The sequence below is a fragment of the Triturus cristatus genome, chromosome 2_2, assembly GCF_964204655.1.
Source record: "Triturus cristatus chromosome 2_2, aTriCri1.1, whole genome shotgun sequence".
NCBI classification, from domain to species: Eukaryota; Metazoa; Chordata; class Amphibia; order Caudata; family Salamandridae; genus Triturus; species Triturus cristatus.
Window position 1 is genome coordinate 264,323,880 of NC_140582.1, and position 17,318 is coordinate 264,341,197.

At 42.2% G+C, this 17,318-nt stretch overlaps 1 protein-coding gene across 1 annotated transcript in view; it reads right to left on the reverse strand.

Moving 5' to 3' along the window:
• LOC146862127 (thioredoxin-like) overlaps positions 1–11,447 on the reverse strand; it is a 64,869-nt gene extending 53,422 nt beyond the window's left edge. The window contains exon 1 of the mRNA XM_085641317.1: positions 11,263–11,447. Coding sequence (XP_085497443.1) covers positions 11,263–11,286 — 24 coding nt within the window. The 5' untranslated portion in view covers positions 11,287–11,447. The remainder of the gene's footprint in view (positions 1–11,262) is intronic.
• Positions 11,448–17,318: the final 5,871 nt, after the last annotated feature.

The following is a 17,318-nucleotide window of genomic DNA, read 5'->3' on the forward strand; positions in this document are numbered from 1 at the left end:
AACATTGTTACTTTGTATTGAAGTAAACATGGCCATCTTTGCAGGAGGTATATCAGTGACAGGTAATTTTCAAAGTAATTATCAATGATGCCAGTATCAGTAGCAATGTTTTAGCTCATTTGCCCACATAGGCTGCAACATTATTGACAGCGCCAGACTAGGATTATTAAATTTAAGTGGATTTGAGAGAATCTGGGGGGGGGAATGTACTAAAATATAGCGTAACGCAGTGCAGTTGCTGTGTTGCATTGCACATGGGGGAGAGCAGCACAGAGCCACATTTACTGAACATGGCCAGCTGCTTCTCTCTTCCCCTGCACTGGTGCACACACAGGTTGCCTAGCGCCACTCACACACCTTTGCTCAATGATGCAAAAGTGTTTGTATGATGTCCAGCATATGTTTTGTGATACCCTTCCAGTACACTGGCTGAACAATTTTTAAAACATTTCACACATTGGATGCATGTTGCACAGTGCAACACACATGCAATATGTTAATTGGCTTTAAAAATACATGCATTCCTCCAAAGTTGTGCCTGCCTCAAGGAGGAGTTATTTTTTGACAAAAAGCCCAGTTGGATAATGTTTAGCAGGTAGGGCGCTGGGTCAACAAAACATTGGTGCTTGTCTAGACCGACCTATTCCCACCCATGTGAAGTTCTCTTGATGCAAAGTGGCACATAGCAGTGCAAATCGCTAGTTGCAATGAAAAAAGGGCACGATTTTGCACTGGAAAGTAAACAATCTTTCAAGACTTTGTGGTGCTTTGTGTCACTATGCGACAGCGCACAGTCTAGATAATTCTTTGATACTCCCTTTCACAGCCATGTGTATCTCTGAGGGCACTGACTTCGATTTCTCCATCGCACATTTAGTTCTACATCTAAGAATACCATATACAAAACGTCAAAGAATTTCTAAGCAAGAAGCTTTTTGGAGAAAAGTATCCCCTCAATTCAAACTTCCCTCACTTGAGAGCCCATTTTACTGGTCTTTGCCAACTTAATTACAACTGTACAAAGACAATGCTTGTTTCTCAATCCCAGATTGGAATCTCATGGTGCGGCCCTTATCTCCACCCGCCCATTCAATAAAACACAGCTTCTACCCAGGGGCTGTTTTGTAGGAGCCAGGTCCTTGGTTGGACTGTGCCTCAGCATGCCCTGTTCTCTCTCTCCTGCTGGGAGCACGCCCATCATGTGATACACCTTGATGAAGGGGTGCTGAACCAAACCAGACCAGCCCCAGCAGAACTTGTCCTGCCAGGATCTGACTCAGAGCCACACACCGACAAGTTTCTTAGCTGGAAACGTAACAGAACTTAGGGCCTGCGCAACAATTACCCCATACCCATAACGTGGTTGCAGATTGCACACCAGCTTTTTGTGAAAGAAATAGTGGGGGCTTATTTACAAACTCCTTGCACCGCCGGTGAGTCACTTTTAAAATGAAAAAAGTGATGGACTGGCAGCGCAGGGGCTTGTAAATAGGCCCCATGGATTTGCAAACTGATCTAAGTAAGAATAGATCAGTTTCTCAAAATACCAACTAGCAGGGGGTCGCAGAACGACCTGCCTAATTAATATTCATTAGGCAGGTCGCAATTTGTGTTCCCCTGCAAATGGCCACAATCACACCAATGGTGGCCTGCAAGACAAATGCAAACAATGCAGCCTGTGTTCCTTAAAGGAAACGAGACTGCAGTTGGAAAGAAAATCTTTTTTTTTAAGTTTCACTGAGAGTTGGCAGCGGTCCTGTAGACCATCGCCTACTCTCCTTAAAATGTTAGTGAACATTTACAAAGTGAAAATAATCCAAAGGTAACCTCTACCTTATTGCGAATCAGATACCACTCGAACTTGGTAGTCCCTAACTGATCAATTGTTTGCAGCCAGAAATACAGTCGCAAACCTCAGAGTAGGAATCGGAATTTGAAAGTTACATCGACAAAATGCCCTTTTCCAAATAGCGATTTGTAATGTATTTCCAAACATCAGTCAGAAACACTTTTCTTAATCTGTAAATGTGTTTATTAAATAAAAAAGGGCTATTAAATAGCAGCAAGTCATATTTTACAAATCAGCCCGATTCTTTGAGAAGGCATTCATGAAATAATCCATTACGTTATTGTAGGAGAGTAGGATCTGCCTCTTATGGTTACCCCCACTGTTTTCGCCCTAGTCTGACTGGGATCCTGCTATCCAGGACCCCAGTCTAGCTGCTTTCTGCTCTAAATTGATTGCATGTACTTTAGGTACACTCCAGATTGGATTCTGGGGTACCCTTTTAAGTCCCTAGTATATGTACACCATGTACCCAGGGCATAGGTGCCCCAGAGGCCTCCCAGGGGCTGCAGCATGTATTGTGCCACCCCTGAGAGACCATTCAAACTGACACTACTGTTCTGCTACTGAAGCCTGTGTAAGGTGGTGCATGCACCCCTTACTTAGATATAGGTTACCTATATCTCTTCTAAATCACTGCACATCAGTCACCCCTATGGCAGGCCTTATCGATCCTGAAGGTAGGGTGCTGGGTTTTGTGTGCGAGGGTGCCCCTGCATGAGTAGGGCCCCTCTGCACCCTTCGGAATCTATTCTCCGGGGTTGTCTGTGATGCAGCCAACCATATATATTTAAAGTGCATTATAACCTCGTGGTAAATGCTAACTTTAAAATGGCTGCTTAGAAACATGTTGTGTTTGGTATCAAACACCTTGGAATCATACCTCCACACCAGTATCTGGTGTGGGAGGTATGATTCCACCCTTCTAGAACCACTACTGTGGGTTACCGGTCTACCCGGTACCAGCTTTCTCGACCTGGGCAGAACAAAATGGATGCTGCCAGCCACAGACACGAGTCTGCCCTCCTACTGCTGGATGAAACTCGAGAAGAGGATGGCCGGACAATAGGTTTCCTGTCACAGGGAGGTGTGACCACCTCCCAGACAGGCTTTAGTGTATTGGGGCTGGGTGGGTGCACTCTGAGAGGGCCAGAAAGTCTGCACTGGGGGCACATTTGGTGTCCCTGTGCATAGTCCAGCTCAAACTGGTTGCAGTAGCCATTTGCACCTGCTCTGGCACGAAACTGGACAAAGGACATGGGTGTAGCCACCCCTCTGTCCTGACCCTCCCATAGGTGGGTGCCCAGAGTTTGCCCAACCACTTTCCACCAAAGATCTCCAGCCTCCACTCCACGAGTGCTCTGTGGGCTGGTGCTTTGTGATTCAGCTTGAGGTTCCTTCGCGATCCCTGGTCTGTTGACCTGTGGGTCCTGGTGAGGGTCACTTAGAATTTCCTTGGGCTTCCCTGGTTGCTTTAGACGTGCCCTGACTACCCATAGCTTGGAGAGTCTCCTGGACCTTGCTGGTCCACACCGTAGCCTGTTTCCTCTGACCGCGTGGGTTGCCTTTGCAAGGCTTGTTTGTGTTCAATCCGGACACTGACCACTCAGCACTCAAAATTCTTCATGGGACAGCTCACCTCTGGACTTTGGTCATCGTCGATATCTCCTGGTCCCAGTGGCTGCAGAGTCAAGCATCCTATCTTCACACCTGAAGCATCCGACATCTGTGGGCATTCGTCTATCATGCCCCTGGTCACTCTGAAGTGACCTAGACTCTTCCCCCTCTGCTTTCAGGTTCTTCTCACCTCGGATCCAGGCTTGGATTCCACCGGACACTTTTCATCTTCCCGGCAGCAGTACTTCTTTGCAGCATGCCATTGAAAACAACGAGGGTTTCCGACACCAATTGACCCCTATTCACCCGGCTCCTCTGGGATAGGTAACACGGATACCTCGATACTCACAAGGGTGCTGGCCTTAGAACCTTCTATGTTCCAAAGGGTTTGCTTGAACTCCTCTCCGAAATGTCCTTAAACTGTAAATTTCCAACCGCGACTTTCCCATAGCGTTGTACGGAGCACGCGTCTGTGTTCCCACACTGCACCCGTCCTCCGTGGACTCCCTGTGTCACTCCTGTGGGTGGTTCCTTGGGGTCCCAGCAATTCTACGTGCTCTACGCACTGTGTCTATCAAAGTTGTGGTTGTTATACCACTTTCTTAGTATATGGTTCGGTCTCTCCCTGGACTAGTAGAGAGTGTTTAGTAATAAATACATACTTTTTATAATAACACTTGTGTGGTTCTCCTTTCATTTGGTCATTCAGGAGGTTCTGTTCTGGTTAAACAAGCTGCTTTTCATTCCTTCGAGACTTAGCCTGAAGGCTGCTCTCCACAGCTAACACTAGGATAGCTTTCTATAAAGGTTGTCTTTAACCTAAGCATATATAAGGGACGTTTGGACTGGTGCAATGTGCCCACTTTAATTAGTGGACAGCATATGCCAGGCCAATTTATGACAGTAATGGTGTACCATCCAGGCCACATGAGTTTTTACAGGTTTTACGAACCTCCCTTTAACATGTTTAAACACATAGGTGGTATAGACCGTACAGAAAATGTAATTTCAAATGGCCTATCATTTACAATTGCATTGATGTACCCCTTCTACAGTTCACTTCTTAAATTTGTCATCCTAACCCTTCCGAGTAGATTACCAATCCTATGCTATAATGAATAAATCTCATTGAAGGTGCAGTGTAATAAAAACATACACAAATCTTGCAATTTCGGGCAGTTACAGCCAGGCAGATTTACAGGCTCAGGCACCATCTACACCATTACTGTTACTCAGTTTGCAAAGACTAGACAACTTCAGAAATCATATTTGCTACACTAATCTTACAGATGGTGAATTGACACAGTATTAGTGACAGACACTCAAATGTATCCTATTAATCTGTATATTTGTAAATGCAATAATTTTGTCACTAAACATTAGTTTATTAATTCATGTAAACATACATATTTTGATATCAAATACATTCTTTGTATTTTGGGAAATAAACACAAATTCCCCAAACAAAATACAATTCTTTTCATTAAAAAGAAGACCTACATTTTTGTCCTGAAATACCAGCTTTCTATTTTTAGTAAATATATGTTTTCTGTGCAAACATCAATGTATCAATATCAAGAAGCACTATTTGCACACATATATCCATTTCTAGCAGAGCATACCCACAATATTCCATTATTATCACTATTAACATAGGCCCAACACTACACCTAGGTGGGGAATCTCATGCCATGGATGGCCACATAAATTCAGGAAATTACTATCATAATAGAACTAAGCCACAATGGACGCTATCACACCAAACAGTGCTACTTTTATGCATGGCCAGCATTATATCAAATGTTGGCATTGGACATGGTTGCTCATCTTATGCTAAGCATACCACCATTATACCACTAGCAGCTTTATATCAGGACATGGGCACCATCAGGACATGGAAGACCAGGGAGTTCCACTATCATGCCAAGTTCAGCATTAGGCCTGGAATTACCTCCATCATGCCATTGATGCTCCCAGTAGGCCACAACATTTGACCACCGTGCCATGATCAGCATAAATCCAAGAAATGGGACACACTCTAGCAGAAGACAGCAGGACTCAGGCAGGTTGGGCAGTTGGAGGTCCAGGCAGGCTCTGTTGCAGCAGGTCAGCTGGGCAGTTGCAGGGAGTCCTCTGGAGCTTGTCATGTCACTTTAGCTCAGAACAGGAGGCCAGCCAACTGACCCTTGGAGTCACTCAGGTTAGTGTGGGAGGAAGGGAGCAGTGAAGACTTCCAGCAGCAGGGCAGAAAATGCAGGCCTCAAGCAGCAGGGCAATCCGCTTGTAGAAGTAAGACAGTTTTCTTCTGTAGTCCACAGGTCCAGGAGTGCACTAAAGAGTTGGTCTGAGCATCCAATATTCATACCTGTTGTCAGCCTTTGAAGTGGGGAAAACATCTACTCTATCTCTACATCTGGTTCGTGGAAAGTTCCTTCCTTTGCCCAGTCTCCAAGTAGTCTATGGTGACAAAAGGCTGGCTTCAAGCGCATTTGTGAGTGTGCTCTGTGCAGCCCTTTGTAAATGTAAATGGAGCAGGACCAGCTCCGCCCCTCCCATCTTGGCAGGATCGACCATCTTGCCAACACCTAGTCTCCCTTTATTTCACTGTCTGCGAAGAATAGACAAATGCCAAATGCCTAACATTCACAGCCATGTGAAAAAGGCACACAGGCTGCAAGCACCAAATGGATGAGAAAATGGCAACTTTCTAAAAGTGGCCTTTGCAGAATGGTGGCCTAAAATCCAACTGTACATTTAAAGTGGATTTTATTTACAAGTATTTTGAAATCTAAGCATGACATGTATACCTGTTCCCAATAACAAATTCACACTAATTAAATGTAATAAGGTAACATAAGGTTATTCTATGGAAGTGATTGGTATCACACTAGTGGTAAAAGAATTTGGGAGTTTTTTCACTACTAGGAGATGTAAAATTTAAAAACACCGCATTCCTTTTAAATACAATGCACCCTGCCCTATGGGCTGTTTAAGGCCTACCTGAACGGTGTTTTATATATATTAAAAAGTGAGGTGTAGGCCAGGGAAAAGGTTTATTTTGCCAGGTCGAATTGGAGGTTTAAAACTGCACACAGGCTACCCTGGCAGGCCTGAGATATGTTTTAAAGTGCTACATTAGTTGATGAAACAATAAGTGCTGCCGGCCCTATAGTACCATTTAATTTATGGGCCCTGACCACATGTAGTACCACTTTATAAGGACTTATAAATAAATTAAATGTGCCTATTGAGTGTAAGCCAATGTTACCATGTTTAAAGGAGAGAGCACAAACACTTTAGCACTGGTTAGCGGAGGTAGGTAAAGTGCACAGAGTCCTAGTGCCAACAAAACTAAATTAAGAAAACAGGAGTGGTGAAGACAAAATGTTTGCAGGTGATTGTGCAGAGAGGGCCAAGTCTAACACCCTTGCTCACAGGAGTATAGGTGGTTGGTGCAGACACAGCACCGCCCACATCCTCTCATCTTCACAGACCCGAGATGGTAGAAGGCTGGTGAGAACAACAGCCAACATTCTGCCATCACAATCAGGTCTCTAGAGATCCAGATGAGGCGGAGGAACAAAGGGAAAGGGAGTTTGTATGCTGAGTGATCACAACAGTGTTTACCCATTTTGGTATATAATCAGACTACATGCATGACCAGATATCAATTTGGTTATTCACTCTGAAGGTTTCCAATATAAGCCATGTACAAAAATGCAATACTTATTGTCACTTGTAACATCATCTGTGATTGTGGTTCAAAAACGATTTTTAATTAAGGCAAAGAAAAGTCAGGATAAGTATGAGATATCTTGTAATGGAAAGTAATAAAATGTGAGAGTAGGCAATAAATATCTCTGATAATGTACTTATTGTATTTAGCTATGTTTGTTGCTGGCCGAAACATAAGTGATATATTAAAGGATCCAAATACTTTTAATTCACATTTATGAAGTAAGATGATTCATGTAAAATGCCCAAATAAATCTGGTTTCAACGTACAATACGAACAAGCAAATTGTCCTGTGAGAGAGTTAAGCACACTACTACAGGACTAAAATTATTTTTATCCCATTTTTTTTAATCAGATCAGCCTACAGAATATAAACTTAAAAAGTTCTCGAACCACTCCAAAAATGTGATTAAATGGGTTTGTACTGGGCTAATTCGCCAGGATTACCGGACATCAAGATGGCATGATTGGGTAAAGGGTGTACGTGGCATTATCCTTTCCCTATGCTTTGATTAGTTTTAAGCTATTAATGTGCCCAAACCATTCTAAATGCCTTTTTATCCGGGTCTGATTGTTCAGAGGACTAATGCATCCACTCCAGAAATCTGGATTTGATGTTATGGCCATAGGTTAAAATCGAGGCTGTTACACTCAGCCTTTCACCCTTATCTGGTTTATAATATGAGAATAATTGACAATACAACCCTGTTATCCAGCCCATAGGTGACCCAATTGGTGACTACATTGTATGTGTATGGCCTATAACATGGTTACACACTGTTCTATTTTTGTAAATACATTGGCTTACATATTACATGAAAGTATGCCTAAAGGGTAAATTTAATACAAATATATATCATGAAGACACCATGTCCATAGTAAAGTGGTTCGTTGCCCTCTAGATAAAATAGAGAACAGTCATCATGTTGACATGGCGCCTTCTTATTAGAGGAAATAAAATCCCCCAAAAATGTAAGTATAATAAATGAAAAGTGAGAAAATTACAAATATAGACCATTCAGTGGCAAAAGCAGCAATATAATTCACAAGAGTGTTTATCATCACTCTTCCATCTTCCCTACTGTTCATCTTGGGCAAGATGGTGTATCACTGGCCCTCACTGCGAGATTAATGCTCCTCAAAAGAATAATATTAGTGTACCCTCCACTTTCAAATTATGGAAGCATAGAAAGTTAGTCCTTTGACAATTTAAAAATATTTGATGGAAATAGAAGTAAGCACTTATGAGCAGTCAAGAATCCGCTACTGTACAGCTGTCACTGATAGTGAAGAAAGACCTACTTCTAGCTGCTCATCTTATATAATGATTCACATTACTGTGTCACCGCACCCAGATTCAACTGCAGACACTTCGATGACTGTATACAGGCTATTAGTGTTCAATAACACGTTTAGTCAAAACAAGGGGCAACAACTTAAAGCACAAATCAGGTGGTATTACCACAGTATATTAGAAATGCTGTACTGCTTTAAACAGTTTTTTATATCCTTAATTTGAGTTAGTAATAATGGGTGGGACGATAGTGGGCAAATTCGTTGTAGTAAATATAAACAGAATTAGCAAGAATACACAAATCAAACGAAGGTGAAAAATAATGAGCAGATATATAAATGTTGGGATTCAACCCGGACAAGGCCTTTCATTTGAAGAATAGCCAATCGAATAATTGGTTTGTAGGCAAAGCCTAAATTAATTTGCAACCCACTGAAAATAAATGTAATCCAAAAATAGTGTTATATCAGGTAGTGAAACAAACCGATCTTGGACTGTTCTCAGATAGCATCCACTTTTCTAGTGATGAGCTAAAGCTAAATAAAAGGCCCCTTGCCAATATAAGGCAAAGGTCCCTGTTTCCAGGACCAGTGGTGCAATGGTGAATATGTACAATCAACAATATTTCTTTGAGTTTTACTCCTGATCTGGTGGGCGGTTCCTACATGGGTTTGGCAGTGCAGGAGTGGGGCGGTCCCACTCCAACACCGCCAAACTCATGATAAGGCCCTGTGAGTTTTACTCCTGGACGGTATTCAAGCTGAGCATAAAATACACACTGGGGGAAATTTACACTGCTTTTGCTACCAATCCTCTTTTCTTTGCCACAACGCATCCTTGGAGCCTCTCACACTTTGGTATCAAATTGACGAGTTCACCTAATGTTAGTGTGGAAGTGAAAAATAAATGGCAGCCAAATATTGATACATATGTACAGATCTTCATTATTCAAATATTCATATTTCAATCAGCAGGGGCTGCTTTTCTGCACCAATGCTTACCCCAAGATTGAATTTTAAATTAGAAATATGAGGTGGGCGGACCTTCAGTAGGTGGAAAGGACATCCTCTCACCTTTGTGACTTTGTATCTATTCCGATATAATCTAAATCAGGGCTAAGTGTATTGAAACTCAATAAAAAGTCCCAAAAAAAAATAACAGATGAAAAAGCGAATTACTTTTAGTACAAATTACATTTCTCTATTTGGATTTCAAACATTTTCATTACCTAGAGATTTCCTATTTTCTCAGGGATGAACGTTGCCGTGAAATAAGTTGTTTTGGTGTGAGACCACTCTGAATCTAAATATTTTTTTCAGTCAAGCCATGCAGAAAAATGACAGGGGATATTACATCAAATGCCAAGCGACAAAATGGAGGTGGTATAGACAGGAGTTCTTATTTTAACACCACCTTTAATAAAAACAAATACCAGATGCCTCATTTGCATGGTGCAACAGCTAAACTCTAGTCCCTATACACTTGCAAACCTCTTTTGCACTAGTTATAAAGTGTACAATTTTGCACAATAGCCCTGGGGCCATGTATTTTGTTTATTCAATTGATTTGCCGTGATTCGCACTAATTCGTTAAATCCAAAAATGAAAACAAATGAATACATTATCCCACCAGAAGGCACTGGTATATTACAAAAGTCCTGTGGTACTCTTCAAGAGAATTTGGAGGGATTCAAGAAAACGTAATTCGAAGTTACACATCAAGTATGATCAGTCAAAAAGGAAATCATTTCAAAGTCATGCATCTAAGACAATTTTTCCAAATAAAGATTTTAAATGTATGTGTTTCAATGTGTAGAAGTTTGCAAAAATGTTGAACAGAGCCTGGACACGCACATCGTCTCTTTCAACTACCCTGATTGGATCATTCAGGACATTGAAGGCGACCACTAGAGTACTCTGTCCAGGCTGAAATCGTGTTTGTGTATTATTGTGTTACACGTTGAGCTGTATGTTCGACTATACCATCCTCAAATGTATCTCTTGTCGCGTGATATATTACATTCTGTTATACTAAACCTAATATATAAAACGTATTATAGTTCCAAAAATGTATTTATGTGCCATAATATTAATCCCTAACAATATATTTGAACCCATTCCTTACAGAAAACCCTTTTCAATCTACAGGTCGAATGTCACAATGCCCCGGCATAAGATAGTATATAACAACAAATTATAATTATTTGCAAAATGACACATCAGGAATGTAAAAAGAGGTGCTTGATGCACATCAACGCAGAACACCTCCGTGCCAGGCACACCCAAACTCATTGTAGCCAACTGCTTCAGGGGATTGAGCAGATCCAAGTATGCATTAACTCATAATGACATGAACACAGAACTCGTTCAGTGCAAGCCTTTGCTGCTTCATTCTGAAAAGGGCTTGGCATCCCAAGTGGCAAAATGCCAGTACTGTGGAGACACCACTGCCAGCATCTCCTTTGCTGTCCTTTTGGAGAGATGTGACAGGCACGCGTCACAAGCACCAACATGAAACAGGAGGCGACTGCAAGACGTACTCCTACGTGAAGGAACATGCACCACTGTGAAACAGGACGCGGCTTCACAGCATTCCCTTACCTGGAGGAATAGTGAGGGAGCCCAAAGGATAAAACACATGGTAAAGCCAGCCAGGTGCCCTGAGCAGCTGATATACCCTCAAGTGAACAAGCATGCTGCATCAAGATGAAAGCAAGACAGGAACAGCCCTCCTGCTTCTCATGTCTGTGGTGGATAGTCCCATGCTTACCAAGCTGTGCACGTCTTTGATCATCCTGCTGGCGTGTGCGACCCGGAGGGCTGCGACCGAGTGTTTAGGAAGGCTCTGTGGATCTCAGGAGAGGTACCTGCAGGTGGAGAAGAGAGACAGGACTGAACTCTGTGCTGAGATTTATTCCCCAGAGCTCTGGAGGTGTGGTTGAACTCCTCCTAAATGAAGGTTGCCTGCCAAGTTGATGGGCGGGACCTGTTGCATCTGCAGAGGTGGAGCTGGCAGCCTGAGACCGTAGAATAAGCATAGGGGTATATTGTGAATGGGTGTCTGGTGGATCAGTGGCTGTTGCTAGGGCATCCCAAAAAAAAATGACAGCAGAGGGCGTCAGAATTTAGAACCATTTGCATGCAAAATGAAGGATCAGTAAAAGCTATATATAGAGAAAAACCTGAAACTCCAAAGTTCTTTTGCACAGGCAATCCCCACTTCCTTCCTCCTTCTATACTTTAATGACAATAAGAAAAATTCTTCCATGTATTCCCTTTGAACTGCAGAAAATTGTAGTGACGGCCCCCCTTTTTTCTTAAATAGACTACTGCAGGCTTCTCCAACGAGCTCATGAGCGACTAATAGATCTCCAACTACTTGATTCTCCATTAGGGCTCTGGGGCTGCGCTACCCTGATATTCCTTCACATTCCTGCACAAGTTAAATAGATGGATTTATTTAAAGATACAATTGTATTTCTAAACAAATCAATGTGTTCAAGCCTTGGCTGTCTGCCCCAGGTTGCCTGCCCCGCCTCGCTCTGAGTCAGGAGACGGAAGCCAGGCAGTAAATCACCTTTCCGAACTGGGATGCACAAGGAGGGCTTGCTGTTCTAAAGCCCTTTATAATGAATCATTGCCATTGTAGTCTATGGCAGTATTCTCTATAGGCCAGTGGTGCTGTCAGCATCATGATTAGGGGCGTTGGAGTCTCCCTCCCTGCGTGAGAGCAGCCGCCCGTCATTCACAGGCAAAGATTTCACCCTTTCCCATTCGTCACACGTAGCGATGGATGCAGCATGTGGCATTTGGTGCCGTGTCCTCGGGAATGGAAATTTTGGAATGCTAATCATTTGTTGCCCACCTTCCATGGTAAGCAAGAAGGAAAGAGATGGGAAAGCATTAGCAGCTCAGAAAAAAAGCTGTCTGTTCCGTATCAAAAAAGTTTTAAGATTCATTTTTGGAGTGGGTGTGTTGTTGAACAGACTTGGGTGCAGACTTCCCTCCTCCACAGAGCTGAAGCCAGGGCTGGTAATCATCTGGGTATCTGTCCTTCTTTTAGATCTGTTGATTTTGTCTGCCCTGGGGTTTGGACGGCTGTGGCTCAGGCAGGGTCAACAGAGCACATGACGAGCATAGAGATCTGGGAAAAGGCAGGATGCGGAGTGGAGTTGTGGTTGGGGTTGGTGAACTCTGTAGGCTGGGTATGCATGCTGATATCCTCCCAATATTATCTTTTTATTACCGGTTGAATTTGCAAGGGGCTTGGGTGGAGTCACTGTGCATATTGGCTCTTGGGATTTTTGTAATGCATGTGTGTGGCACCTTGTAATCATTTCACTGGGTGATAGGCACTCGCTGTGCACGGACAGTGATGTGCCTGCTGTGTTTTTCATCTATATAAACCAAAACTGGGTTCTGGCTCCTAAAAGCTCAGCTGGACTGAGCCCAATTAACACAACCAACAAAACATACTGTCCAGACTGAGAATTATTAGACAACAGTTCCTTTTATAACTCCTATCATGGTAAAACGTGAAAGGATGGCTTTAAGAATTGCCTTTAACTCAGAAAAACATTTATTATTTATTTGTCATTTTTTTCATTTGTGCGCTCAACAATTATTCATTGCGCATTTGCATTTTACAAAATACGACACAATATATATACAAATACAATAAACAGAACAAAACAATAGTATTAATCCCCTAGAGGTTTTACACTACATGCATTCATCAAACAATCTTGGCCTATCCATTCATACAAACAATCGACATACAATAAACAAAGCGGTCCTAATGACACCTCTCCTTTTGAAATGAATTATTTTCCAAACTCTATATATGTTCTAACATTTTCTCTTTTTTTCTATATCCACAATGAAAGAACTAAAAGAACATTTGGAACAGAGCTTTTCACATGGATGTAAAAAGGACCGAAGTGGTCGACGCGTTTCGAACCTCTATCTTTATGAGGTTCTCCTCAGGACCAAACAATTTCTGTAACAAAAAACAAAACCCTCTTTAGATAATTGGAACAACTTAAGAACTCTATCAAGCCTCCGCCAGCGGCTGAGAACACCCACCTTAGAAAAGTATGTCAATGTCGAGCCTTAACCTTCATTACCCTTCAATAACTCAAACAGCTTACACTGGGGCTGCAAAAAACAAACAAATCATACCCACTCATAGCATCCTTCTTTCTGTCAAAGACATTTAAAATGACAAACATAGAGACACTTATAGAGACAACTTGATGTCCATTTTGCTCACCCTTCACCGTGGATCTGTTGTTTAAATGGGACCGCCGAATCCTAAAAAAAGTTATAGAATAGCATCACCAGTACAATAAATGGATACCTCCCGACTAATTCTTTGAATGCATCCAAAATTAGCTTACCCGATTAGGAGACGGCTGTCTCCTTAGTCGGCTCACTCGCTGGACAAAACCTTTTTTTTCTTTCTAAGGGTAAAAGTGAACACTTTTTTATATCCTCTTCTAGTCTGAAAAATACCGTGAATGAATGCAGTAATTGCATCCCGGACGCGGTCTCTTACCTATGTAAGTTGGCTGGGTGCGTAGTCGTGTCTCTTTGGAGTCCCGTGCCGACAGCTGAAACCAAAGGCGTGCAATATCGCCATTAGTTAAATTCGGCTTGTGATATCCATAAAATTTACGAAGATCTCAAACTCAGAGTTCATTGCCCGCTTACCGAGATTTCTCCACTGGTCCAGCGTTCCGCGATTCCGTGAACTGGATGGTCTAACGGTTGATTCCGTCCGGGTCAAAAAGGACCCCATAGGCTCATGGGAATTGTAGTTTAATTTGCCAATAGTTGAAAAGCGAGATGGGAGATGTGGTTTCCTACTACGAGAATGATTGCCTGGCTTTCTTTGTCAGTACACGACTACGCACCCAGCCAATTTACATAGGTAAGAGACCGCGTCCGGGATGCAATTACTGCATTCATTCGCGGTATTTTTCAGACTAGAAGAGGATATAAAAAAGTGTTCACTTTTACCCTTAGAAAGAAAAAAAAGGTTTTGTCCAGCGAGTGAGCCGACTAAGGAGACAGCCGTCTCCTAATCGGGTAAGCTAATTTTGGATGCATTCAAAGAATTAGTCGGGAGGTATCCATTTATTGTACTGGTGATGCTATTCTATAACTTTTTTTAGGATTCGGCGGTCCCATTTAAACAACAGATCCACGGTGAAGGGTGAGCAAAATGGACATCAAGTTGTCTCTATAAGTGTCTCTATGTTTGTCATTTTAAATGTCTTTGACAGAAAGAAGGATGCTATGAGTGGGTATGATTTGTTTGTTTTTTGCAGCCCCAGTGTAAGCTGTTTGAGTTATTGAAGGGTAATGAAGGTTAAGGCTCGACATTGACATACTTTTCTAAGGTGGGTGTTCTCAGCCGCTGGCGGAGGCTTGATAGATTTCTTAAGTTGTTCCAATTATCTAAAGAGGGTTTTGTTTTTTGTTACAGAAATTGTTTGGTCCTGAGGAGAACCTCATAAAGATAGAGGTTCGAAACGCGTCGACCACTTCGGTCCTTTTTACATCCATGTGAAAAGCTCTATTCCAAATGTTCTTTTAGTTCTTTCATTGTGGATATAGAAAAAAAGAGAAAATGTTAGAACATATATAGAGTTTGGAAAATAATTAATTTCAAAAGGAGAGGTGTCATTAGGACCGCTTTGTTTATTGTATGTCGATTGTTTGTATGAATGGATAGGCCAAGATTGTTTGATGAATGCATGTAGTGTAAAACCTCTAGGGGATTAATACTATTGTTTTGTTCTGTTTATTGTATTTGTATATATATTGTGTCGTATTTTGTAAAATGCAAATGCGCAATGAATAATTGTTGAGCGCACAAATGAAAAAAATGACAAATAAATAATAAATGTTTTTCTGAGTTAAAGGCAATTCTTAAAGCCCTCCTTTCACGTTTTACCTTTCATGATAGGAGTTATAAAAGGAACTGTTGTCTAATAATTCTCAGTCTGGACAGTATGTTTTGTTGGTTGTGTTTTTCATCTATGGCATGGGGTTCACAAAAAACGTTTACAGCGGGTGCGTTATAACTGTGCTACGTATGAACATACTCACCGCCATTCAGCCCTCTTTTACTCTGCCACATGGTAGGCTCGTTAACTGCCTACAGCAGGGAGTATGACAGCAGGGGTCACACTGCTCTGTGACTTGCAGTGGTTGAAAGACCATGGTCACGCCTGGTGTCACGCTACGTGCTGCAGTCAGTTGAGAGAGAAGCGAGCCCGCCATGCAGTAGACTAAATGAGTGCTGGCTGAGTAACTGGTGCTGATGTGTGTAACGGTGTGAGAGTGTGTTTGTGTGTGTAAGTCCGCCTATCTCAGTGTGTATGGCTGATGATGGGTTCTTTAACTGGGAAAAGGGCCTAAGTGAAGCATTATTGAATACATTCATATTACAATTGCGAAGGTACATTCATCCTGCTTCAAAGTAGGTCAAGTAACTGGTGCTTACATAGAACATTCCAATATCTTTGAGTCGATTTCAGGCTATTTAAAAACAGCAAAAACAAAAAGAAGGTAGTTTATCTTACTCTTGTAAATAAAGTACAGTGTCAGTTAATCAATGATGTACTGTCAATTACGGGCAATAGGTTAAAAACAAACACATATGTCTTTATTGTGGGATATTCATCACGTGTAAAGTGAATCACCCAACACCATAGGTGACCTCCCCAGAGCTTGCATTCAAAAGACTGTCATGTCTAGACTGCACCAGACAGCTGTCTGATGTTTCAGATCAGTACAACGTGCCAGCACCAGCCAGTATTAACTCAAAATAATTACCTCCAGTGGCACAAGAGACCCTTACATTACACCTACCAGTGCACATCCTTGTATTACACCCACCAATACACACCCTTGTATTACACCCACCAGTGCAAACCTGTGCATTACACCCACCAGTACATGCCCTTACATTGCATCCACCAGTTTACACCCTTGAATTACACCCATCAGTGCATACCATTGTATTACACCCTCCATGGGACACCCTTGTATTACAACCACCAGTGCACGCCCTTGTATTACACCCACCAGTGCACGCCTTTGTATTACACCCACCAGTGCATGCCCTTGTATTACACCCACCAGTGCATGCCCTTGTATTACACCCACCAATGCATGCCCTTGTATTACACCCACCAGTGAATACAGTTGTAATACACCCTCCATTGGACACCCTTTTGTTACAACCACCAGTGCATGCCCTTGTATTACAACCACAGGTGCAAGCCCAAACCACCAAAACACAAGTGACACCAAATAAACTAGAGGACTGCAGGGACATGAAAAACACATGAAGAAATATTTATGGTAATAGTTAGCATCTGTTGTGCACGTATGGTTTAAAGCACGCTGATTCTTTAATTAAATAAGCTCACTTAGTGAACTTGGTTTACACCAGCATTGACAAACTGCTCCTAGGAGGGTCTTGCCCGATTTCTTCATAGCAGGGCTGTTAGAATTGGGGGTCTCTAGTTGGCAGAGGTAGGTACCTTTGACCAAATAGGGACCCTTGCATCTAGTCAGGGTAAGGGGGATAGGATACACTCTTTAGATAACCCCTGCTCACCCCTTGGTAGCTTGGCATGAGCAGACAGGCTTATCCCAAAGGCAATGTGTAAAGTATTTGTACCAGCACTCACAGTAACACAGTGAAAACACCACAAATGGACACCACACTGGTTTAGAAAAATAAAGTATCTTTATCTAAACTAAACAAGACTAAAACGTAGGGACCCTTGCGTCTATTCAGGGTAAGGG